At 40.8% G+C, this 24,910-nt stretch overlaps 1 protein-coding gene across 2 annotated transcripts in view; it reads right to left on the reverse strand.

Annotated features, from left to right (window-relative positions):
• PREX2 (phosphatidylinositol-3,4,5-trisphosphate dependent Rac exchange factor 2) overlaps nt 1-24,910 on the reverse strand; it is a 290,676-nt gene that overhangs the window by 64,981 nt on the left and 200,785 nt on the right. Inside the window, exons 31-36 of one of the 2 annotated variants that reach the window (XM_045007663.1) lie at nt 21,484-21,525; nt 15,885-16,102; nt 11,225-11,327; nt 8,230-8,373; nt 2,994-3,108; nt 1,332-1,635 (exon numbers count right to left, since the gene is read on the reverse strand). In XM_045007663.1, the coding sequence (XP_044863598.1) occupies nt 1,590-1,635; nt 2,994-3,108; nt 8,230-8,373; nt 11,225-11,327; nt 15,885-16,102; nt 21,484-21,525 (668 nt within the window). In that variant the 3' untranslated portion in view covers nt 1,332-1,589. Of the gene's footprint in view, nt 1-1,331; nt 1,636-2,993; nt 3,109-8,229; nt 8,374-11,224; nt 11,328-15,884; nt 16,103-21,483; nt 21,526-24,910 lie in introns of those variants that run through there. The other variant, XM_045007662.1, reaches the window with a different exon arrangement.

Raw genomic sequence — 24,910 nt, forward strand, 5'->3', positions numbered from 1 at the left:
TATGTACGATGAATAAAGCATACCCTCCTATTTCTTTTATCTTTTTTACAGTGCAAATATTTGTAATAAAAAATACTAATGTAAAGTGAGCACTGTACACTTTGCATTCTGTATTGTAATTGAAATCAATATATTTGAAAATGTAGACCATCCAAAAATATTTCTAATAAATTTAAATTTGTATTCTATTATTAACAGTGTGATTAAAACTGTGATTAATTGCAAATATTTTTCTCATCATTTGACAGCCCTAGTAGATTCTATTACTTGAGAGTACTGCCAGTACTTCCAGGGAGCATGCATACATTTCCATGAGATATTTAATTTCAATTTTATGGTTTTCTTTGAGAACTATTATCCAAATGTCACTGAGTTTTGCTGCTGTAGTTACTTTATTAGAGTCTCTTAGCCAAACACCTATTCTAACTAGCAACTGGATTTCTTGTACTCTATTTTCACATTATATTACATATGCAGTTAATTCCTGAAGCTCCCTTGTCCCTCATTTATGGGATGTGGTATGATCACCATTAAAAAGTCAGCACTTACAAACACTTACCACATTAGTATTCGACATAACAGGTTTTTTCCCTATACTGGGAATACAAAAGACCCACGCGACACCCCTATGAAATTTTTGGTAAATCTTGACTGTTTAATCATGACTTTTTTGAAAAAGTATTCTCCTAGAGGTTGGCCACCGGTCAGGTTTGTCAGTAAAGATGGCCTTAAGAGTATTATATCCCATTAAAGCTGCAGCAGGAACTAAGATAGGAAGATCATCATAATGCAGAACAGCAGACACCTTGTTCTGTGCTCTTTCCAGCTCACACAAGCTAAGTAGGTCCATTAAGTTAGTGAAATTTTTGCCATTGATTTCAGTAAGCTTTAGGTCAGGCCCTTGGATAGTAAACCTCCTCAACTAGCTGCCTTGTGCCGCTGGTGTAAGAGCCAAGTAATTTGGAAGTCAGACTGATGTATGGAAGCAGTAGCACTTCTTCAGTGAAAGGTTGGCCTCAGCTAGCCCATGTGTTGCTATGGTCAGAGAAAGCTGCAGAACCCATGTTTCACACAAGTACTTCCACAATAAATGAACCAGTAGAAGAAACTGAGAACATGCTCCTGGATGACAGTAAATGAAACAAGGGAAGAGTGAATGCAATAGGGTGCCTAATTATTATAATGGCAGTTGGGTTAAAAGTGCAGAGACACAGATATAGTAAACAGAAAGGAAATGCACAATTTTTATTGAATATCTTTTACAAACTCCTAAAGGAATTTCTGAAAGTCCACCAATGAGGTAAAACAGAAGAACACTATGTACACCTAGACATATTTTCAGAAGAAAAGCACAGAGAACCTCTCTTGAAAAGGGTGAGTGGAAGGAACTGTACATTTAATACTGGGATCTTCACTCTTTTTTTAATACTGCTCACTGTTCCCTGTCCAAGTACTGTCACTTTAAGAAAAGTTTGGACAGGATGACTATGTTCTCTTTCCTCCTCTTCCCCTTTCTCCTATATCTTTATCTCATTGTTCTTTCCCTCACTTCTCATTTCTTCGTTTAAAAGCCGCCCATCTTCTCAGAGCTAATGGGAATCAGATACCATTTCAGATTTCATCAGCCTCATGAAGCTAGAAAAACAAAAAGCCACAATTTTACTGCATTCTTGATTTTCCAGTGAGCCTTTTTACAATTCGTCTACAAATATAGCCTACTCAAAGAAATGGCATCCAAAAATGCAGTGAAAATGCCTAATATCTCTTCTCCTGGGCTTGTTACATTACTTTACACACAAATAAAAGCAGACATTTTTCTGTATGAAAAATTCTACTGGATGTTATGGAATCATTACTAAAATGCCCCATCTTGTGATCTTTTTATGTACACTGTACACTACATGTGCATATCTCTTAGATGCAGTTGAAGCAAATACCCATGTTTATTTTTCTTTTTTTGTTGACACAATGGTATTGAGCGTCCAGGAAAACAGCATGGGCTGTTAAATCCTGTTCTGTAGAGATTAAATAAATAAACCTACAAAATTAGATTATAATATTTAACAATTCTGATATCAATACATCAATTCATTAACCAAATACAGCTGTAACTCATGATATAGCAATATAGCATTTATCAGTGTCTTTTAGGGAATTTAAGTATACCAGTTTGTGGTGTTCATCTCAAGGTAGATATTAATTTAACTGGTATGCACAAAAACTCTAGATTGTCCTAGGTGAGGCATTTCAATCTTACTTTAAATTGAAACTGATAGATTATTTCTTGAATTGCTTGAGTATATGTATTCACTGAAGTTTTATTATAGTTTTCTAGATTTACTAGAAAATAAACTAGAGATTAACCTGAATCTAAACCCATTATGCAAAAACTCCCACTAAGTGTTGGATGTTCACACTCACCTTTAAAAGCTGTGGGACAATCTGTAAATTAATCCCCTCCCATCCACCTTCTCCCATCAAATGTAAACCTAATATCTTTATATAAATAATTTTTCCACATAATTACAATAGAAATTTTTAGTTCTGTTACCAAATATTTTAAGGGAATCATTTCTTGTCTTTAACATTTTGCTAAGTCATTTTCTCTACATTATAAAGAATTGTGAGTATTGATTGGGGTTCTCAAATTTTTACATATGTGGATGCTTATAGGAGAGCTTGGCTCGGATATCACTTTCCATTACTTTTATCATCACCCAGACTGTTCCCTTCTCAGATACAATCAAATAACAACCTTGCAGCAACTATACTAATAGTGTACGGGGAAAAATATTAGGAAATAATTTCATTATTTTCACTTGTTTTTCAATGCAATTTAGGAATGCAAGGAGGAGAGCCAGAACCATGAGACCAGCCAGTGCCCTGTGAACTACCAGTGCTCAATGGACCACAATCTGAGAATGTCTGATTTAGGTTAATTTAAAATATAAAATCTACATAGCCACCATAGGGAAGGCTGGCTCACTACCTACCTGAGTTTCTGGTTATACTGTTTGACCTTTTCCAGTGAGGCTGCATTAATCTGGGCTTGAAATTCTTCTACTGACACATTGTCTCTGTAATAATATCCTTCCATGCTCTCCAGTGCTGTGATAAGAGGGAAAAAAATCAGTATTAAATATTTACTATACTCTTTCTCTGCAGTTAGAACCTGTCTGCAGTCTAGTGCCATACTTCTTAATCTTGAGGCTGTGACCTTCAACACTGATTGCAAAGCTGTTTCTGTGTGTCATCAAATTTCCACAGATCTTTCTCTAAGATTTTGTTTAAAAGAAAAATATTTCTTGCCCTTACGAAAAACGGTAAAAGACAGGGCTGATATCAATCCTGTGATTCTAATTAAATACACAGGCACTATTTAGAACAGTTTTTAGTTCTGAGGTGACCTTGGACACCTTTGGTACAATGAGATACTGTAGAAACGGTTAGGCTATAGAAAAGGAAGGGACACACAATGACTCTCTTTTACTAGGCCTGATCTTGGGATACGTGCAGCCCCTGAAACTCCAGTTGCTTTATTCGAAAGTTTCAGGTGTTCAGTATTTCTCAGGACCAGGCTCCACTAAAAAACTTTTCCATACAGCCTGGAAAATGCCTTGTGGACTGGAAAAAAAAATCTCTACTTTGGGATCAGAATGTTTTCAGTGTTATGTAAACTTGACTCTGACTCCCTGTCAGTTAATGTATATACTTCTAAAATTAAATTAAATAGAGGGAGCGGAGAAGTGAAAAATGACAGAGTGATGAGGTAAATCATTTAACCTTTATACTTTTGGCACACTTTTCCCAGCTCTAGTTCACAAAAAAAAACAACAAAAAAAACCCCCCCACACCACTCAATTTAATATAGATAGTCAGGATGTTAAATCGTTTTTCATAGCTGAGTCATACCTACTTTAAAAGACCTATGAGTGTGCAGCTGAGAAATCAAGATCTTCACATTCAGATCTTATTAGATTAATCTCATAATAGAGAAATGGGACTCAGTTAAATACCTGTGGGGGAGAAGCTCTGAAGATTTTACAATGAGGAACCCTGCCACTTTAATAATAATCTGTACAAATTTTAAGAGTTAGTTACCCAAGAGAACAATCAGAAAATGCATCTAATAAGCAGAATTCTTATGGGGACAGCTTGCAGGTTCAGAGCCCCAGTTGCACACCAAATACTAATTTTCATGACAATTCCTAATGTGACCAGTCAGTAAATAATTCATTCATTGTTCAAGAATATGCAAATCACAGTTCCTCTGAGTACTTATACAGTTCATAATTTTGCTTCTGTACAAAAGATGGGAAAGACTGATGATCAAATTGCCTCCTAAGATGCCTGTCTTGAGCTCAACCAGATAGGGCCCATGTGGAGGGCCCACTGTTCTCATTGGTATCTGCATGGTTGTAGGTGTCCAAGTTAGTAGGTTCTGGTGCAGAATTGGGACCTTACTGTGTAGAACAGTTTTGCTCTTCTCTTAAAGAGAGAAGAGGGCATTGTAATGCAGAGGAGAGAGGTGCTTCTGTTTTGTATATTTAAAACCAGAATAGAAAAGACTAGACTGAGGTTAAATGTGAACTGCCAAAAAATGTTAAAAATAAAAACAAATGTTAGTTTCAAAGTTAAACAGGTTAATTAGCTCAACTGCAAATGTAAATCCGAACTAAAGAGTTTGATTTTTTAAAAACTCATTTATTCAGTAGATATAAACTCACCCACTGGGAATTCAGAAGACTTTATGACAATAGAAATATCCCCACATATTTTCTCCCTCTCTCTTTCACACACACACATGCTCTGATCCTGCAAGGAGACATCATTTCTGTCCTTTTGAGATCTGTATAGTTAGTCACATGGTTCTAAAAAGTCTGGTTTACAGGTAGAGGGATACATAAGACATGGTAAAGATTTTTAAAGCTCTCTACAAATTTTCTAAGGCCCCCAATTTTACAACTGTTTATACACATGCTTAACTTTATATATTGGAACTCAATTAGACTACTCACTAGCATAAGGTTAAGCATGTGTGTATTTGCAGGAATGGGGACTAAAATTGGGTTTTTAACTTCTGTAAAATACTGTCTATAGCCCATACAAAACACATGATGGTGTAATATGAAGATTTAAGTGTCACTCATCTGAAGTGACCTTCATTGACTCATGTATTCATCCTGCAAGTAACAAAAACCCTTTCCAAACTCATGCTGCTAAAAATCTTTTATACTACAACACCATGTAGACTCTTTATTTAGGCTGGAAAATAGCTTGGCTCCACTGACTTTCAGGCAGCAAGACTTTTCCCCCCCAAAAATGAACAGCTGCATCTACAAAATGCTCAGTTCTTGAAGAGATGACATTTTCTCTCTTGATCACTTTCAGTTAGACTTGGAGAGCAGTTTCTTGTCAACCAGTGTAAATGAAGATCACAGCTTTGATAGTACGTCATTATAAAACTGATGTGAAAATGAGTCACAGCTCACTGTGTGTGTAAGAAAAACAAAAGTGAAGTTACAGTAGTTCAGTGTATCAGTCAGTAAGACTTTTGTCATCACTAGAAGGATAGCAGGGGTGGCTCCAACAGGGCCGGCTCTACAGTTTTCGCCACCCCAAACAGCACACCGAATTGCCACCGAGGGCGGCGGGGGTAGTCCATGTGCCTTTAGGGCAGCAGGCGCGTTTCCGTGGTGGCGGCAATTCGGCGGCAGCTTCTATGTTTAGCTGAAGCCGCCCCGGACAGCTAAACATAGAAGCTGCTGCTGCCGAATTGCCGCTGCCACGGAAACGTGCCTGCCACCCTAAGGGCACACGGACTACCCCCGCCGCCCGCGGCGGCAATTCGGCGCGCTCTTTGGGGGCAAAACAACAGGGACTGCTGCCCCTTGCAGAATGCCGCCCCAAGCACTAGCTTGGAATGCTGGTGCCTGGAGCCGGCCCTGGGCTCCAGGCCCCAGCATGTCAAGTGCGTGCTTGGGGCGACAAGTCACGGGGGGCGCTCTGCCGGCACCACGAGGGCAGCAGGCAGGTTGCCTTTGGTGGCTTGCCTGCGGAGGGTCCGCTGGTCCCGTGGCTTCGGCGGACCTCCCGCAGGCGTGCCTGCGGAGGGTCCACTGGTCCCGCAGCTTCGGAAGACCTCCCGCAGGCGCAGGCAAGCCGCCGAAGGCAGCCTGCCTGCCATGCTTGGGGCGGCAAAATGCCTAGAGCCACCCCTGAAGGATAGCATGTCTACCTTCTACAGCTGGGTAAAGTGATGATAGGAAGGAGGAAATGGGTGTTATGGCAGGGCATCTGGTTCTCCCCCTGGTTCAGAGTATTTTTCAGAAAGGTGTAGAGTTTAACTTGGATCCCAGATCCAATACAGATGTGGGTGAAATTGGCTGATTTCACAAAGCCAGCCTCACTGGTGAAGTAGGATGGATTTTCTCAATGACATTTTGATAGGATAGTGAATAAAGAAATCTCAGGAGTTTAAATACTGCAAATTATTAAATAGTTGGGCCTTCTGGGAATCCTAGTTTCTTGCTCCCTTCCTCAACCTAGCTGATAGTGAACACAACTAGTGCCATGTCTGAACTTGTCTGCTGAGACCAGGGGGCATGTCTTAATATCCAACCACCTGTCAGGAATCAGGGCCTGCAACACAGGCAGCTTCATCAGTAGAGCTGGCCTGCAGCAAGCTGACCATAACGTCTGTTTGGCTGGAGGGGTCTGCAGGGTGGCTCTTAAGACAGCAGAAGCAGTTAGCTGACTGCTCGATGCTCATGTCCACCACTATGAAGTCTCCTGTGTTACCTTGTTTCTGCTGCTCCTGCCTTGCACCTAACCTTGCCTCTGTCCTGCCCCTGCCTTGAATCCCTCCTTGCTCCAGTTCCTGACCTCCAGTTTGACTCATGGCTTTGTTTCCTGACTATTGACTCTGGCTTGACTCTCGGTTCAGGTATCCAGTCCCTGTCCTCCGGTCTGACCCTTGGCTCCAGCTTCTGACCACTGATGCCTGCTCCAACCATTAGGCATGATTATGCCTGCTCTGAACAATAGGCTTAATGGACCTCATCCCAGTTACCTGATGCTACTGCCCTATTCGGTGTAAAAAGACATAGGCAATTCTGCAGCACATTCTGTACAAGAAAAAAAACTTTAATATTTTCAAGATGATATTGGAGCCAAACTATTTCCCATTCTTTGTGTGTCTTTATCATCTCATCATCTGCTGAGATGTTCCTGCTGTTATTCAGTCTCCTCATTGCCCTCCCTCCGGTGGGTGAATTTAAATCTATAAATAGTTTAAATGAAAAATCATTCAACTTTTTCTTTGGGACTTCATTTAAAATTGAGCTAACACCGTTTACTTTCAAAGATGTATTTGTCTTGACTTTAGCCTGAGGGTTTGCTATTCACCTTTAAATATTTTTGTATTGTAGTTACTTTTTATTAGATCAAAAGTTTCCACAAATTCTTCCTTTCCTTCATTTACTTGATTTATGAGCCCATTCCGGGTGTGTGCCAAAGACCTCCTGCAACATACTGAGAGCTCTCAACTCCCACTGAACTCAAAGGAAGCTGAAGGCAATCAGCATTTGGCAGGAGGCATTTACCACTTTGGTGAATTAAACCCCAGGGTCCTGATGATTATAATGACACCACTCCTCACTGTAGGGAATATGCAATTTACAAATAACACAAGCATCAATGCCATTCATCCTTTCACTAATGTTTGTGGTGTCATGGCTACAGTACCCGGAAAAGATATTTAACTCTCCATATGTTTTAAAGAAGAATCACAGCTGATATCACCATAGTCCTTTACCTGTTTTTTCTTGCTTTGTTCATTTGGAAAATGATTTTTTTTTCAATTTAAGAGAATATTCAGGTCTGGGAATTGCCCACTAATATCCACATTGAATGAACTTACAAAAAAACAAACAAAAAGATAATCCACTTATTCTCTGCTGTCAGTGTCAGTATGATTGGTTTAAACTCAGAAGTATGCTCTGGAAGAGTTTATATGAAAAATATACTTCATTCCTTTAAAATTAAAATTCATCTCAGAATTAGAACCTCAAGTCAACAAAGTATTTGAATTGAGGCCCTAATTCTGAACCTAGTGAGACTATTCATGTGCTCAGAGCTACACATTTGATTAAGTACCTTGCTGAATCAGGGCTAAGATAGGACTGCAGATTTTCCAGACACTATTTGAAGGTATAGAAAAAGAATTACCTTGTGCAAAAAGTACTGGGTGGATTTTAAACCCTCCTCCATTCTTCAGCTTTTGAGGAAGCTGCTCAAAATGGTAACTATCAAGATAAAAGTAAACCTTCAAAGCTTGCCGGCTTCCTTCTGCTTGATATGTGATTGGAACATCTAAGAAAATAGTTAACATTGTCATGTTATTAATAACCAACAACTATGTGATATTTTCCTCTTCCAAAAACTAGAAAGAATGTTACACTCAAAAATTATATACAGCCAAATTCCTGTCCCTAATTCTGCCTGCTTTGCAATGGACCACCACCACAAAGCAGGCAGAAAGATGCCTTAACAGACAACCACAGGTTCCTGCAACAGAGGGGAATCTTCAGGTGGTGTAACGGTGATTTTACACCACCTACTTTCCCACAGGTCTATGAAGGGTGGGGAAGAAGCATGCCAGTGGCAGGAGGGAGTGGGGTGTAGTGCATACTGCTATTTTTGATCCCCACCTGGGACAGCAGACCCTTTGTGATCACGGCAGCTGGCATGAATTAAAGCAACCCATAGGCTGCTTTAAGTTATGTTTGGAGCCACTTTGGCCTCTAGCCAGATCAGGATCAGTGGAGTAGTTAGATGCCTTACAGCCACCTTTCACTCCCCTCTCCTCAGTGATGCCAAGTATAAACTCTGTGTAGCTAAGAATGTGTCCCATGATATTAATTCTAGTCATTGAACCATGGCCTCCTCACATCAGAATTTCTGTAATGCATAAAGCTGAGGAATATATAACTGCAGAACCCTTCAGTGAATAATAGTTAAACTGGAGACTCATTTTCTGACAACTGATTTCTTACTGTACAGGACATAAAATTATATAATAGTATGTTTCATTATACACTGACACACCAGATGTCACACTGAATTAAATGGGATGTTCCCTTTCACATTGGTTTAGATTCCTAGAGCTTCTAATGCCTCTGGCTCTATCATTTGCAATGATTCCCCAATGTACATTTTCAATGTTGTGCAGGTGAGTAAGCATGCAACTGCCATTAGAAAAAGCCAGTGAAAATTTACCCTTTTTTACTCTAAGGGTACATCTACACTTTGAACTGGGGGTGTAATTCCCAGCTTAACTAGACATACTTGTGCTAGCTCTGACTGAGCTAGTACGCCAAAAATAGAGCGTAATCACAATGATGCAAGCAGCGTGAGGGACTAACCACCCTGAATACGTATCTAGCAGGGTGAAAATATTAAAAGATTTGCTAGGTAAGTAATCAGGGCAGCTAGTGTCCTGCTCCTCATACTGCCATAGCTACACTCAATTTTTAGCATGCTAGGTCAACCGCAGCCAGCACGGGTATATCTACTCAAGCTTCACATTACACTCCCAGATCAAAGTATAAGAGTTATAGCAGCTTACTTCAAATAAAAATGCATGCATATTTCCAGTTATAATTTTAAATTAAAAATTTAAACAAACTACAACCTGTAGATATTATTGGTATTGATGATATTAGATTATGATTTTGCATCTCCAAGAAAAGGAGGTTAAATTGCCACTTGTCACTATTTTTTGGCATCAAGAAATAATTACTTTCTTTTAACTTTGGCAGTTATGCTTTGCCATAAATGAAAAGCTGAATTTGCCACCAAAATCTGCTTCTCCATTAAACCATGAAGTTTGGATAGTTGTGATGGTAGCATTTAAATTAAAGGTTGAAATAGAGCTTGTTGCAATTTTGTTTTGATCTGAATATTACACATATGATCTCTGAGTATCACCATATATGAGAAAGACTTTTCCATGGGAGGAGACAATGTGAGCACTGCACAACACAGGCAACTAATCTGCTATCAACTAGGAATGCTGTCCAGGCTGACCCTCCACCCTGTCTTGGCTGACCCTCCACCCTGTCTTGGATTGATGTCTGGCTTAATGGGACCTCTTCTTAATGGGAAGTGGTTGAAGCAGGGCTATGGAATCTCCTCCAGACTTGTTCACCCCGACACAGCAGAAGTAGTATATGGATCAAATCCTAACTCACCACCAACTCTGCAATTGTGAACCCTGACAACACTCGTTGGCTGTAAGGTGGTACTTGAATTCTGGGAGTGCTGACACCCTCTCTCACTAGCAGCTTTGGGGTCTTTTTACTGTAAAAGTTATCTTGTGTGATCTCTATCCCCAGGGCAGTATTTGTTTGGAAAGCTTGAAGTTAATCAGACACGCTTTTCCTCCTGCTGCGTTATGAGACTTTGGAAAAGTGTGTTTTCATTCGCTGTGCCAAATTCACCGCAGGGTCTTAACATCAGGAGAGGAGTGCAAAGGCAGAAAAAGGCTACAACCTCTCCTCCACCAGGAGTCGGTAGGCAGTCAGTGCATCCCTAAGAGTAGCTTGGGCATGGGGGATGCTCTGATTCAGCACATCTCATTAGCCTGCACCAGCAGGGTTCAGAGGACACTTCTTGACAATTTAAAGCTGTCCCTGACCAACAGAACCTGGAGGAAATACCATCTGCCTCTTCCCACTCAGAAGTTAATCTCCTCTTCTAGCACCATGCTCCTCATTGGTACTGAGAGATGTAAGTTATCCCTTCATGTGTCACTGATGATGTAGATGTGAACAATGTTCAAATGTTCTTCTGTCCTCTCATAACTTGTTTTACATACTGCGCCTCAATGAGAACTAGCTCTTCTGGACATTTTTTCTGGAATGGTCACTTATCCACTGGCTTTACTGAGACCATGAATCGTTTACTGAGGTTCCTGAACAGCTGTCAGATAATAATTACTTTTCATCGTGACTGACCTTTGCTGGATATCAGCAGATCTAGTGAGGAAAGGCTCTGTTATTCCATTCCCAGCCCCATGACCCATATCATTCCCAAATTAAGACATCTGCCCATGAGCTGAGATGCTCCAGAAGAGAAAAACATTATATTACTTTAAACATATCTAACATGCCACTGTTTGTTTATAGAACAATAAATCTCATAAATATACTTTTTTACTCACTTGCAACTAGTGGTTCTAGTTCTGACTGTCTAAAATAAAAAGTAACTTTTTCCAGGTCAAACAAAGCAACCAATGTATCTTCTAGCATGGCTTGTTCATCAGTCTGGAAAAAGGAAAAAAAATCTCTACTCAAATAAAGATTATGTTATTTTAGCATGATGTTTCCATACTGGAAACCATATACAGCATGAACATAAAAAATAACTGCAGAAAGTTACACCCTGCTTCATTAAAGTATTAATCTAATTAACTTTCAGGAATAACAGATGAAGGATTTGTTTTTATTCAGTTTCTACTCCCTCTTCTACTGGCAAAAAATTATTATTAAAATTGAAATTAGAACTGAAATTATTAAACTATTTTGCAGCTAAAGTTAATTTACAGCTGCCATCTAATCAAACTGCATTTTAGTTGTTGTGTATGTAAATGGGCAAGCTTACAATGTATAGACACTAAGCCTAGATTTTAAAAATTCTTCTACATTATTGTGACGCACTGTGTTTTAAAATAGCACCCTGTAACCCCCTTACTCATCATTTGTATATTGTTGTGATATTTCATATAAGGAATGCCTTGCAAGATATCATATGAAAGGTCATGATCTACTGAAAATCATTGTTCTGTCAAAATACGTGTATCATCATTAAGGCTATGATTTGGTCATGGAGGTCGTGGAAGTCACGGAATCCATGACTTCCGCAGACCTCCATGACTTCAGCCTGCAGTGGCTGGGAGCTGCAAGGTATCCCCACCTCCCATGGTGGCCAGGAGCTGCAGGGTAGCCGGGCCGCCTGGAGTGGCCATGCTCCCCTGCAGCTTTCCAGTCCCCATGGTTACAGGGGTCCCCAGCAGCTCCCCAACCGCTGTGGGTGCAGGGGTCGCTGGCAGCTCCCCAGCCACCGGCGGCGGGGGGGGGAGGATCTCCCAGAGCTCCCCAGCCCCTCAGGTGGCAGGGAATCCCTTGGCAGCTCCTCAGCCACTGCCACCACCGACAGGTGAATTCCCCAGAGCTCCCCAGTCCCCACAGGCAGCAGGGGATCCCTGGCAGCTCCTCAGCTGCTGCCACCAGACAGGGAATCCCCTGCAGCTCCCCAGTCCCCACGGAGGGCCAGGCTCCCCCGCAGCTCCCTAGTCCCTGAGGATGTGGAGGACCTCCGTGGCTCCCTAGCTGCCACAAGAATCAGGGGAACCCCCAGAGCTCCCCCGCCTGGAGGGGAATCACCCAGAGCTCCCCAGTCCCCAGGCAGTGGGGGATTCCCCGCAGCTCCCAGCCGGGAGTCCCTCCCAGATCCCAGACACGGGGCAGGGTGCTCGACCCTCCTCCCTCCCTGTTTAATCATGGACATTTTTAGTAAAAGTCAGGGACAGGTCACACCTTCTGTTAATTTTTGTTAATTGCCCATGACCTGTCTGTGACCTTTACTAAAAATGTCCATGACAAAACCATAGCCTTAATCATCATTGTATGTGGAATTATTATATTCTGCAATATGGTTGTTAGTGAAATATGTTGTGAGTTTGGCTAGCTCTCCAGTAACAACAATGGCTGTAACCCACATCCAAATGGGCATTAAGTGACCATCATGAGCCATTCACCAGCAGGAGAATTGTAAACAATAGATTTACAATTCTGTAAGAGGCAGTTGTGCAAACACCACACAATTAGGGTTGCTCAACTGTATGATTCAGCAAGGCCCACCAGGACATGTCTGGGCCTGTATCGTTCCTGGGACATGAATTGAGAGTGTAAAATAAGGCACAATGGCATCAGGAGACCACCTTTCTCCTCCCTCACCTACTCTGAAGGCAACAAGAATGCTCGGAAGACAAAGACTTAGAACTGAGATTGGTCCCAGGCTGAGAAGGAAATTCAGCCTGTGTATTAAGAACTGTAACCTGCCTGCAACATCGAGTGGGGTGAGAGAAACTGCTTGATTCAAATATTCCTTAGTCTGAAAGTTCAGGATTTAGAATGCGTGTTTACTTTTTATTTTCTTGGGTAACTACTTCTGATCTTTATACCTACCACTTATAATCACTTAAAATCTATCTTTCTGTAGTTAATAAACCTATTTCAGTGTTTTATCTTAACCAAGTGAGTTTGTCTAAAATACTTGGGGACTCTGCTCAGATTACAAAGGCTAGTGCATGTCCACTATCCTTTGACAAAGTGGCAAACTAATTAATGAGCTTGTATTGTTCAAGAGAAGTTCTTGAGCAGTGTAAGATGGTACATTTCTGGGATTCAAGGCTGGTGGGGATTTGCTGGTGTCTCCCTCTGTATAGTTTATGAGGGGCTTAGAGATTATTCATGCAATTTAGCTGAATGTGTCGCTGCATGCTGGTGGCTTGTGACAACAGCGCCTGAAGGGGTTTGCTTATTGTCACTAGCAAAGCATTGTGCAAGACAGCCCAAGATGGAGAGTTAAAGGGGCACAGCAGTCTCACAGTTCCAGGTTGTCTCCTAGGGGTCCCATCACAATTATTATACAAAGTTAAAACTTTGTTTTTAAACACATTGGGGGAAAAAACACCTGAGCACAAGCTATCATTTATAGATAGTGGGCTAGATTTTCAAAAGTTCCAGTTATGTGCTTAAGGGGAAATTTTTGTGCCCATGGTTGAATGGGGAGCTCAAATGTGGGTGAAAATAGGGGAGTAATTTTCACCTTGACCTACCCAATTTTGGATGCAAATCAAGTAGCTGGATGTGCCAATGTTCTGATTGGCACCTGTACTTCATTTTTGCAGGCTCAGATTTTGTGAACTCTCAAACCAAAATGATGGAAAATCTTACCCTTTGAAAACCAAGTCTCGTACCACATAACTTCAAGAAGTAAATTATAGATATTTTATTGGATCTCTAATAACAGGGGAAGTATTCACCAACAAATATAGTTAGCCTGGAAGTAAATACTTAGAGCAGTCACAGCAGAATCAATACTCACTTAAAATAACTGAATTTTTCATATTACCATCCCTTCTATGCTAAACTACCAAGCAGACAAATGTAAACCTGATGTATATTTAGTTCTTTCTGTAGGCACTGAAAAAGTTAATAAATGCACAATAAAACAGACGGTAATAAACATATTCCCTATAACATGAGAATTAGCTGAATGTTACTGATTTACACAGAGGGAAAAAACTATTTTCCCTGTTCCATGAACTTAAATAGTATTTCCCATGTATTTATGAAGAAGAGATTATGCCTGCAACATTTTACCTAATGGTTCAATTTATTAAGCCCCTGGAGGGAGGGCAATTTTTATCACCAGAGTAATGTGAATACCATTCAACCACATGGGAAATCTTTACAAAATTGTTCATTCTTTATTGAAATCCAGATGTAATGAGTATAACTGCCCTCACAAGCCCTTGTTTAAAGTAACATGGATCATCTGAATCCAAAATGCTTGGTTAGAAAATACTGAAAAAGTTGTTCTTAAAGACTTTCCCCTGAAGTGATGAATGTTGTTATTGGACTAACTCAGCACTCCTTTTTGTGCAAAAAACTTTACAGAATTGACTAATGTTAATTTTAATTTAAAATTACATAATTGGAACAATTCATCATGACTATTATTACCAGTATATTAGTACATGAAAATAACATTTAAATAATGTGGGATTTTAATTACAAAGGGGCAATCTCTTGAGTCTTAAAGCAAAATCCAGAATTATGGTGTGCCTGTGGTAATGGTTATCTTGTGACAGAACTACAACAGCTAAGAAGGTGGTAAAACACAATTGCAAATACAGAGGACACTATATTAAAAGGTCTCAAGCTTTCACAATAAGAAGTCAGAGACTGACTCACCAAACCAGTAGGCCCAATCCTCAGGACCAACCATTTGGCACCTAGCAGCTCAGGGGAGGAGTGACTGCAGAGGACATTGCAAAAACAGCTTTCCAGCTCCCTGATCATCAGACTACCAGATACCAGTCTAGTCTGCTAAGTGACTTAAAGTAGCCTCAGGAGCCCATGCAGGCAGCCAGGGATTACTGGAGTGAGGGGGTGCTTTGGCTATAGCCCTTTTTTCTCAGCCACAACCCTTTTGCCAAGGGCAGTGGGAAGGGTGGCAAAGGAGCAACAATGGTCTACCTGTGGATTCCCTGCTGAATTCCTACTGGCTGGTTACATCAACTTTCAGTTTGGTTTGTGCCACCATGGCGGCAAAGCAGCCTCAGAGAGACTGAAGATTTAGCCCTTAGAGTTGAATTACCAAGGGAAAGTGGGGATTTTCTGTTAAAAATAGGTAATGAGTATTGTATTTTCCTTATATTGCTAATTACAGTGACTGAAGCTATGGTGATCACCTTATAAATACTTATTGTTCAGAAGGGAAATAGCTGTGATAGCTATGTGATGTCTAATGGCATATTGGATTTTTTAATCGCTACTATTGTGTGTTCCTCATATACCTTCTCAGTATCTAGTAACTTGAAACAGAAACATAACATTATGTTTGTGAGTAACATTATTAGTTTCCCATATTAGTAATTATTTGAACCGCAGACTTCCTGAATAGCAGCTAATAAATACATGAGCTAAACACAAAGGATGCAGGATACTGTAAGCATAATGCACCTTGCTTCATGCTGCCCTTATTCAGCACGGTCAAATTGACTCACGTGGTTACTGCAATAAGATTCTTACCAGGTTAGGTGACAACAATGACTGGAAGTGAAGGAGGACACCTGCATTAGCTATCTGTTCCAACCACCTTCTGCTGGCCTCTCCAGTCTCCATTTCATACTCTTTGCTGTTGTCAAACATCTGATTTAAGGCAGCCATTAGTTGCTCTGAAAAAGCACAGACTGTGGCCACCAGACTTTGGCAGAAGACCATGTCTCGTCTGAGCTGTATCTCACTATCTGTGAGGGAAAGACCAGAAGAGGAAAAACAAGAAAAATGGAAGAAAAATTAACAGTAAATTAACTGTAGCAAGTTTTTGTTTGTTTTAAGCAAAAGAGCCGTTGTTTTCTGGAAAAATAAAACCTCACATCTCAAAAAAACCTTAACTAAGAGATTTTACTCCTTATTTGAAAAAAATTCAAAACAAATTAAAGGAGTTGTGTGAAAATAGTTAAATATGCTTTACGTACAAACCTGTTTAAAATTCACAATCCATTGAATAGTCATTAAAATGTCCCAATTTAGAAATCAATCTTTGGTAAGCAATTTACTTTCTGAGTCAGTAATGTTACTATGGGTAGCTCATCTTCCAAGCTTTGGAATTTGAGTAATAAACTCAGTAGAATAAGTGTTGCTTTTAGCTTAATGAAGTCTTTAATTAAAGTCTTCATTTAAATGCCACAATGTAACTTCCTTTCCAATACACAAGTTTTGCAGGGGGGAGGGATAGCTCAGTGGTTTGAGCATTGGCCTGCTAAACCCAAGGTTGTGAGTTCAATCCTTGAGGGGGCCACTTAGGGATCTGGGGAAAAAATTGGTCCTGCTAGTGAAGGCAGGGGGCTGGACTCAATGACCTTTCAAGGTCCCTTCCAGTTCTAGGAGATTGGTATATCTCCAATTATTACCTATTTCTGGCTCTTTCCAGATTCATGGTTCTGACCTTAAAATATCCATCTCTCTCTCTATCCACACCCCCTGCCTTCCTCCCTCTTTCTGTCTGGTGGTAATTTCTCTTCTGGTAATAGGTCCTTCTTCTACAGACTCCCACAAAAAGTCATTTTTAAACCCTCTGCCTGGTTCTCTTTTGCTCATCATCATTCTATCTTTAATCCTTACCAAGCTCATCGGGATATCACTCAACTGCAAATATCTTTCAACCTTTAATGTCTCCTCTCCTGTCTTTTTCTGCTTTCTGCCTGTCACAACTAGATTGTATCCAAACCGGAACCAGCACCTAAAACAAAGACCTGCTCCACATGGCAGCACCATTGCTGTGAAACACCTGCCTTGCTGCCTGAGCTCTGACTGGTTAGGGGGCATGTCAAGGGGAAGAAATGGCCCCTCACTCCATCCCCACTCCATCCTACTATCAGCCCTCTTGCCATTACAGGATGGAGAATCTGCCCTGCCCAAGATTTGGACAGTTATAAATGGTTATAGGTCAGTTGGTCAACTCTTCTCCTATCAGTTGGGGGATGTAAGCTGTAGACCGGGGTCACATGATGTTGCTGCTGGATCACAGCAGGCCCAACCACAACCCGAACACAAGGGCTGTGAGAGAAGGTGGGACCAGAGGTGTAACACAGGGCAGCCAGCAGGGACTGGGTGACTGCAGGCCAGGGAAGATCCAGTTCCTTGGAGAAGAAGCCCTGACTAGTACTCCAACTACAACTTCCGGCCCCTGAGGATGACAGGGAGAATAGAATCTGGCTGGTGTGAACTCATCCTTTATAGAAACATTGGCCACCAATCCAATGGGAAAGAGGTGTTCCCTAATCTGGGAGTGAGGCTGGTATACACTTGGGGATGTTTGGTCACCACTGGAGTAAGACATTATTAGCATCTAGAGTTTATTGCATTGAGGCTTAGTGCATAATTCCTGTGGTAATTAACTACATGTGACTCGCAAAGTGTTCCTTTTATTAACACTACAGCTCCATTCATGAAGGCTGATAAAGGTGTTGGGATATAACTGTGTAGTGTAATTCTTCCTGGTTACTGACTTCACAAAGGTAGAACGAGGATTCTCCACCCCAGAGCAAAAGGGTGTGAATTATAGCCCTGGTCTACACTAAGGTCGGGGGTCGAACTAGGGTACGCGAATTCAGCTACGTGAATAACGTAGCTGAATTCGAACTACCCTAGTTCGACTTACTTACCCGTCCAGACGCCACGGAAGCGAACTCCGCGGCTCCAAGGTCGACTCCGGCAACTCCTCCTGCCGCGGTGGAGTACCGGAGTTCGAACTAGCACTTCCGGGGTTCGAACTATCGCGTCTAGATCAGACGCGATAGTTCGAACTCCGAGCAGTCGAACTCGCCGCGTCGACCCAGCAGGTAAGTGTAAACGTGGCCTGAGACAGCCTAGCAAAATGGTGAGCCCCTTACTGCAATCAACCCCACATTTTGGGGTGTTCAAAATCCAGATCCTAATTTTGTGGCTCAGGCCCTGTTAGTTCTAGCAAGGTAAAAGTTGTGGGGCATGATTCTCCACTGATTCGCACCTTGGTAGTCATTTCACATGTCAGAAGTGAATGCAAAGTGGCTGTAAAACATTTGTTCTGATTTGGTAGTTTTACAGCCATTTTGCTCTTATATCAATGACTACATATGGTGTAGGACAATGGTGAATTGGGCCCATTGTGAACAGACAGGATCCCTGTTCTGTTTTCAATAAAGTAAAAACACAGTGGGTTAGTACCCAAACTTGTCCCCATTCTGGGGTTTTCCCTTTTCCATTAACTGAAATAACAGTACAGAAAATTCAGCCTGAAGTTGGCTTCTTCCCAGGGCTGGTGCAACCACTTAGGCAAACTAGGCGGCCACCTAGGGCACCTAGTGGTTGAGGGCGCCTAAAAGCCCGCTCAGGCAAGGAGGTGGAGTGGAGGTGAGCTGGGGTGGCGGGTGCGGGGAGGACCGCCCACAGTAATGGGGGGGGCACAGAGGGGAACTGCTCCCCGCCCCAGATCACCTCCACTCTGCCTCCTCTGCTGAGCACACAGCCCCCGCTCTAAATCTCCTCCAATTGGCACCGCAAGCCTGGGAGGGGAGGAGAATTAGAGTGGCGCTGGTGTGCTCAGCAGAGGAAGTGGAGCTGAGGTGAGGTGAGGCGGCCTCCCCAGGTGGGGTTAGCTGCCGCGGGGTGGGGGTCTCCCCAGGCGGGGTTAGCTTCTGCAGGGGGGTCTCCCCAGGAGGGGTTAGCTGCTGTGGGGGGGCTCCTCTGGTGGGGGGGGCGGGTGGGCATGGTTAGCTGCCACAGAGGGGCGGGATTGGCTGGGTGGGGGAGTGGAGCAAGGTGGAAGTTTCGCCTAGGGCACAAAACTTCTTTGCACCGGCCCTGCTTCTTCCTGAGGTTTCTCCCTGCAGGGCCTCTCCTCCTTGCTCCTTGTTCTCCCTCTCTCACAGAGAGGCTCAAACCCTTTTATATCTCTGGGATGGAACTATAGGACTCACCTGACCAGGTTACCAGTAAAAATAATTCCGCATCTATAGAAATAACCCTGCATCCTAACACCTTCTTAACAAAATATGAGCTTCTCATGGGCAACAGAAGCCTCCTCAACATAACTCCATTCTCTCTATCTTCCTTCTTAACTCAAACTACACATTTGCTTCCACTGTCTCTAACCTTGGAAACATCTTTGACGATGTGTTTGCTTTCTTTCTCTTACCTGTCTGTAAGGACTTTTAGAATACTGTCCACAAATGCTACTGCTTCTTTACACCATTTCTATTGAAATCATATCCAAGCCGTTATGTTTTCTAACGGCCGTATGTTTTCTACAGTTGATTACTGTATCTTCCTTCTCTATGACCTCTCCATGTTCTTCAGAATCCAACATATGTAGAAAATGCTGCTGCTGTTCTTTTTTCTCATTATAGAGAAATACAATAATCTCCCTCATGCTCAGATAATCCCACTGGTTCCCCAGTTCACATAACGATCTAACAGGCCTTCGTGATTATTAACACCGAACTATATTTGCACCCGTATGGATCTTGTTCTCTCTACACTCCCCACTGAGCTATCTCCATTTGTCTAGAAGCAGCTAATTTACTGTGCCTTCATAGATCCTTCACTCCTGCAGTGCCTGCCTTTTGATGCAGCCTTCCTGTATCACCAACACCTCACATTTTCAAATCTCATCTAACATATTTTAACACTGTGTTTAATATTGAACTCAATAGCACTTTGTGATACAGTTCTTATGAGAGACTATAAAAACTAAAGTTGTAGAATAAGTAAAATGATGCAAGCCCTGCAATTATTCTTTTCTAAAATTAAACTTTTATAATTTTTTCAGCCATATAAGAAAATAAAACTAAATATTTCTTTCTTTCAGAAAGCTCCCTGGCCTCTTTGGCGATTATCTGTTCTTTAAAGATTGCCACAGAATATTTCCAAAGGATTTCAGCCAGTCACAGATCAGAAAAATCAAATGTTGTTTTCTTCTCACAAATGGTACTGAATTTCCTACACACATTATGGGCATGGGTTCATAAAAGGGCCTCAGCTTGACCTTTCATTTTACAGCCTCCATTAATTGTGGGCACAAATTATGGCATGTAGACATCTGATTTGCATATGCAGTTTTGTAGTTGCTTGTCTATTTGCTATCATTTGTGCCTTCCGTTAATTGCATCTGCAAAATAGGAGTTTTTAAAAATTATGCCCTTCAGGTGTCCAGTTATGTCACTCCTTCTCTGCACTGGCCACTTCATTTAAAACTTTTGAACAATTATTAATAATTATAAGCTCAAACTTTAAAACAAAGGACCATTACTTTTCTTTTATTTAATGCTGTGGTTTGTCTAAACTGTATGATAATAATTGGCTTTTATAGTCAAATGTCTCTGCTTCACTTGGCATTTAACCACCTGCAAAAGCTGTAGATTGCCTTGGACACTCTTCTGCCATGAGCTTTATCTCCTAAATATTGAATGCCCATTTACTCATTATTTTGTAAATACGTTTGCATATTTCATGTTGTTAACAATGTATGAAATTGTGGCAAAGCAGTCCGTGGAAAATGCAGACCATTTCCAAAAAGCAGGGTGATAATTTTTTTAAATCCATCATATTCTGAAGAATTAGGAAAAAAAAGAGAAGGGACAGGGAAGGCCAGGAAAGACGAGAACAACAAGGAAACTAGGGCCAGGGGAAGCTGGAGGTATAGAGGAAAGAAAAGGAAAGGGAGAAAGGAAATGATGGAAAATGAAGGTAGGTGTAGAAAAGCAGAGGAGAAAAGACAGCAAAAATATTGTATACCAGCTCAGTGCTTTGGCAGCCACTTCACCTGCTGAGATCCAAACTAAGTGAGGGATGGTATTTTGCATACCAAACATAAATATTCAGTTTGTATTGTCTCTCATTTACTAGAGTTTTCATTTTAAATTGCCATGCCTTCGGGAACACTTAGTGTACATAGAAAGGGTAAAACTTCACATTCCAAGTTGTGGTCAATGGGTTTGGGATCTTCCCTTCCTCCATTCCTCCCTTCTACTTACCTCTTCTTTGGGTTCATAACACAAATATAAAACATCTGTAAAGAGACATTCTAGTTCTTCAAAAAGAAAACGAAAAACCAAACCTCAGACTGAAACTAGCCTATTAAAAGTACCTGTATATTCAAGGAGTGCCAAAAGTATCCTTGTCTTCACCTCTGGAAAAAAGCACAAAGATTTAGGACATAGTCAAAAACATCCCCTATATCATAATGCATATGCAGATTCTGATTTTACAGTAATCAGAAAGAGTAATCAGATTCATTTTCCATAACAGTTAACTTAATTTTACATCTCACTTGATGAGAAAATTAGTCATATTCTAAGTCTACGATCCTGCAAAGAGAACCATGTCGGTGGAACTACTATGCCTGTGTGCAACCCCTGACACAAGGATCCCACATACCAGCACTGCACAGAGGCACAGGTCCATCCATGCAAAGGCAGCTGCAGGGTCAGTCTATATTGCTGTTTGCTTAACACTCCAAACCCTTTGCACAAGGAATTCCACCTCATTTCTGTTCTGCTCATAGAAGACCAGCCCTATTTTAATCATTTTCCCCATTTTATTCTTAAATCTCAGAATCAATGTTCACATGCTGTATATCAATACATCATGAGAAATCTATCTCTGGAGTATTTTCATTCCATTGCAATCTCAGTTTTAGGGATTTTGGTTTTTGTTTTGTTGTACAAAAATTTAGTATGAGTTAAATATTTTTATGACCTGAAGCAAGGCAACACAATAAGAAAACTTTTAAATTTTTCATAACTGTTTAAACTATCTTATGCTTTTAGTAAACAACAATAATTATGGTCAAGTAATGTCAAAAGTACATTGAGGCCCAAAATTTGAGCTAATCTTTGCATTTTCAAAATTTGATGTGGAAGGTCTTTCCTATTTATTTTAGGTGGGGCTGGTAGCACTGCCTATTATTAAGTCTGTTAGGGCTGAAATTTTCTATGCTGAATATTCAGGCTGAATGTTTTTGGAAAATTTTAAGCAAAATGGCTCACCAGTTCTAAGAATAAGGCTAGGAGAAAACACATTATTTCTCAATGTTAAAAAAAAATCCATCAACCTTTGCTTTGGAAAGCTCTAGCATGCCTATGCTTTGAAGAAGAGACTTGAAATACAGTGTCAGTGGGGTGGGTGAAGGGTGGACTTCATATCAGGGACGTGCCTATTGCCATTCCTGTGAAAATCTGCTCAAATTTTGCCAAGTTATAAGCCTTTGAAAAAAATCAGTTTGCAGATGCTCAAAGACTTCCTAGAATTTAACAGCTAAAGTCTCCAAAGATTCCATCTTTAATTAGCAAGTTCAACCCTCGCACAGCACCTAGCACTGACCAGACCGCATACTTGCCATCCCCATAGAGTAACCTGCACTGTGTGGGCATCAGTATGATGCCAAGTGATAGACTATCTGGGTGGTTTTTTAGTTTCCATTTTTTAAAGCCTAGAACATTTAAAAAATGACATTAAGAGCATTATTAAAAATCCAATGGAAAAAAAGTATGTGATCATGTAATTAAAAATTGTATTATAGTGTAAACACACAAGGGACTGAATTAAAGGTGCACAGATAGCCTTAATTTGGGATTTTTTTAACTTTTAAGTGCTTGATTTGCAGCCATAATAATGTCCTTTTAAATTAGATGGTGGGGGCTGGTGTATAGCTAACTATTGGTTTTAAGTCCACCAATATGTGGTAAATGGTAAAAGCAAAGTGCACAAGTGTAAAAGAAAACAATACTATTGCTTATATGCCTTATATGAACTTGGTGGTACACTGGAAATACTGATCCCTGACAGTACAAAACATGAAAAATAATTATATGTTATATGATTTGTGTGTCTTCCTGAAAGTAACAATTCATAAGATTTTAGTACAGTGGTTGTATCTTTTAAATTACATGCCAAAAAAACACAAAGAGGATGCCACAGTTCCAAAGTCAAGCACCTGAAAGGTAGGAAATGCCAGGATTACTGCAGCCTCTTTTTGTGTATGACTTATGACAGTCTTGCCCAACATCCCATGAGAAGTCTGTGATAGAGCCAGGAACAGAACCCAGCTCTCCATCTCGTGCCTCCCCTTCAGCACTCTGCCTTGTGAACTGAATAAGGATGGAGACCTTGAGATCATATAATTGAAAACTGCAGAGACAGCAGAAGTGGCTTAACTGGGAACTGAATCCAGGTCCCCCAAGTCCCAGTCCTCTGTTACATTCACTAGATAGGGTTTTAGAACCAATATGCACTTGGAGTTATCTTTGGCACTGTCTTGCCATTCACCGCCTTTAAGGCAATTTCAATGAATGTATAAAGCTTTTGTCTTAGGTGAAGTAGCTGATATGCAAGAGCTTGGCTTTTGTGCAAACTTAGTAAATATATTAAAGGCCACAATTTTCAAAGAAGTGGTTGTTGACTCGGGGTGCCCAACATTCAAGATTTAGGGCTTGATTTTTAGAAGTGTTGAGCAGCCACTTCAAAGAGAGTTCTGAGTGTTCAATGCTTCTGGAAATCAGGCCCATGGTACCTCAGGTTAAGCAAACAAGAACTAAGGCACTCAGAATTAGTGGCTACTTTTGAAAATGTGCCTACAACTCATCCTCAGCAGCCTTAGTTTTCAGAGGAACAAAGGAAGCCTAAGGGCACATTAAAGATTAATATACTGGGATCTAGAAGTCTGATCATTTCGCTTAGTGACTGAAGCTTCTGTATGTGGAAAATTATATTTTATAATCTGAAGTATGTAGCTATGTTGAGGCTATTTCTTGCAGCTCATTATGATGGGATTTGTTGAATCTCTGAATACAAAAGCATTTAAGGTTCCTATGAATAATGTTCTCCTGCTTATGCTAGAATTACAGGCTGCAGCAACTTTCCCTTATCCTCTTTATTATAATCTCTCTCTGCTTCATAATAACAATGAGGAGTCCGGTGACACCTTAAAAACTAAGATTTATTTGGGCATAAGCTTTCATGGGTAAAAAAACCCACTTCTTTAGATGCATGGAGTGAAAATTACAGATACAGGCATAAATGTATTGGCCCATGAAGAAAAGGGAGTTACCTTACAAGTGGAGAACCAGTGCTGACAAGACCAATTCGATGAGGGTGGTTGTGGTCCACTCCCAATAACTGATGAGGAAATGTCAATACCAAGAGAGGGAAAATTGCTTTTGTAGTGAGCCAGCCACTCCCAGTCCCTATTCAAGCCCAAATTAATGGTGTTAAGTTTGCAAATGAATTGTAGCTCCGCAGTTTCTCTTTGAAGTCTGTTTTTGAAGTTTTTTTGTTGAAGAATGGCTACTTTTAAATCTATTATTGAATGTTCAGGGAGACTGAAGTGTTCTCCTACTGACTTTTGTTTGTTACCATTCCCGATGTCTGATTTGTGTCCATTTATTCTTTCTACTTAAAAGAATAAATGGACACAAATCAGACACCAGGAATGGTACTATATAAATCCCTGGTGTGCCTACACCTTGAATACTGCATCCAATTCTGGTCACCATATCTCAAAAAGGATATAGTGG

This window comes from Mauremys mutica, chromosome 2 (genome assembly GCF_020497125.1).
Source record: "Mauremys mutica isolate MM-2020 ecotype Southern chromosome 2, ASM2049712v1, whole genome shotgun sequence".
Lineage (NCBI taxonomy): Eukaryota > Metazoa > Chordata > Testudines > Geoemydidae > Mauremys > Mauremys mutica.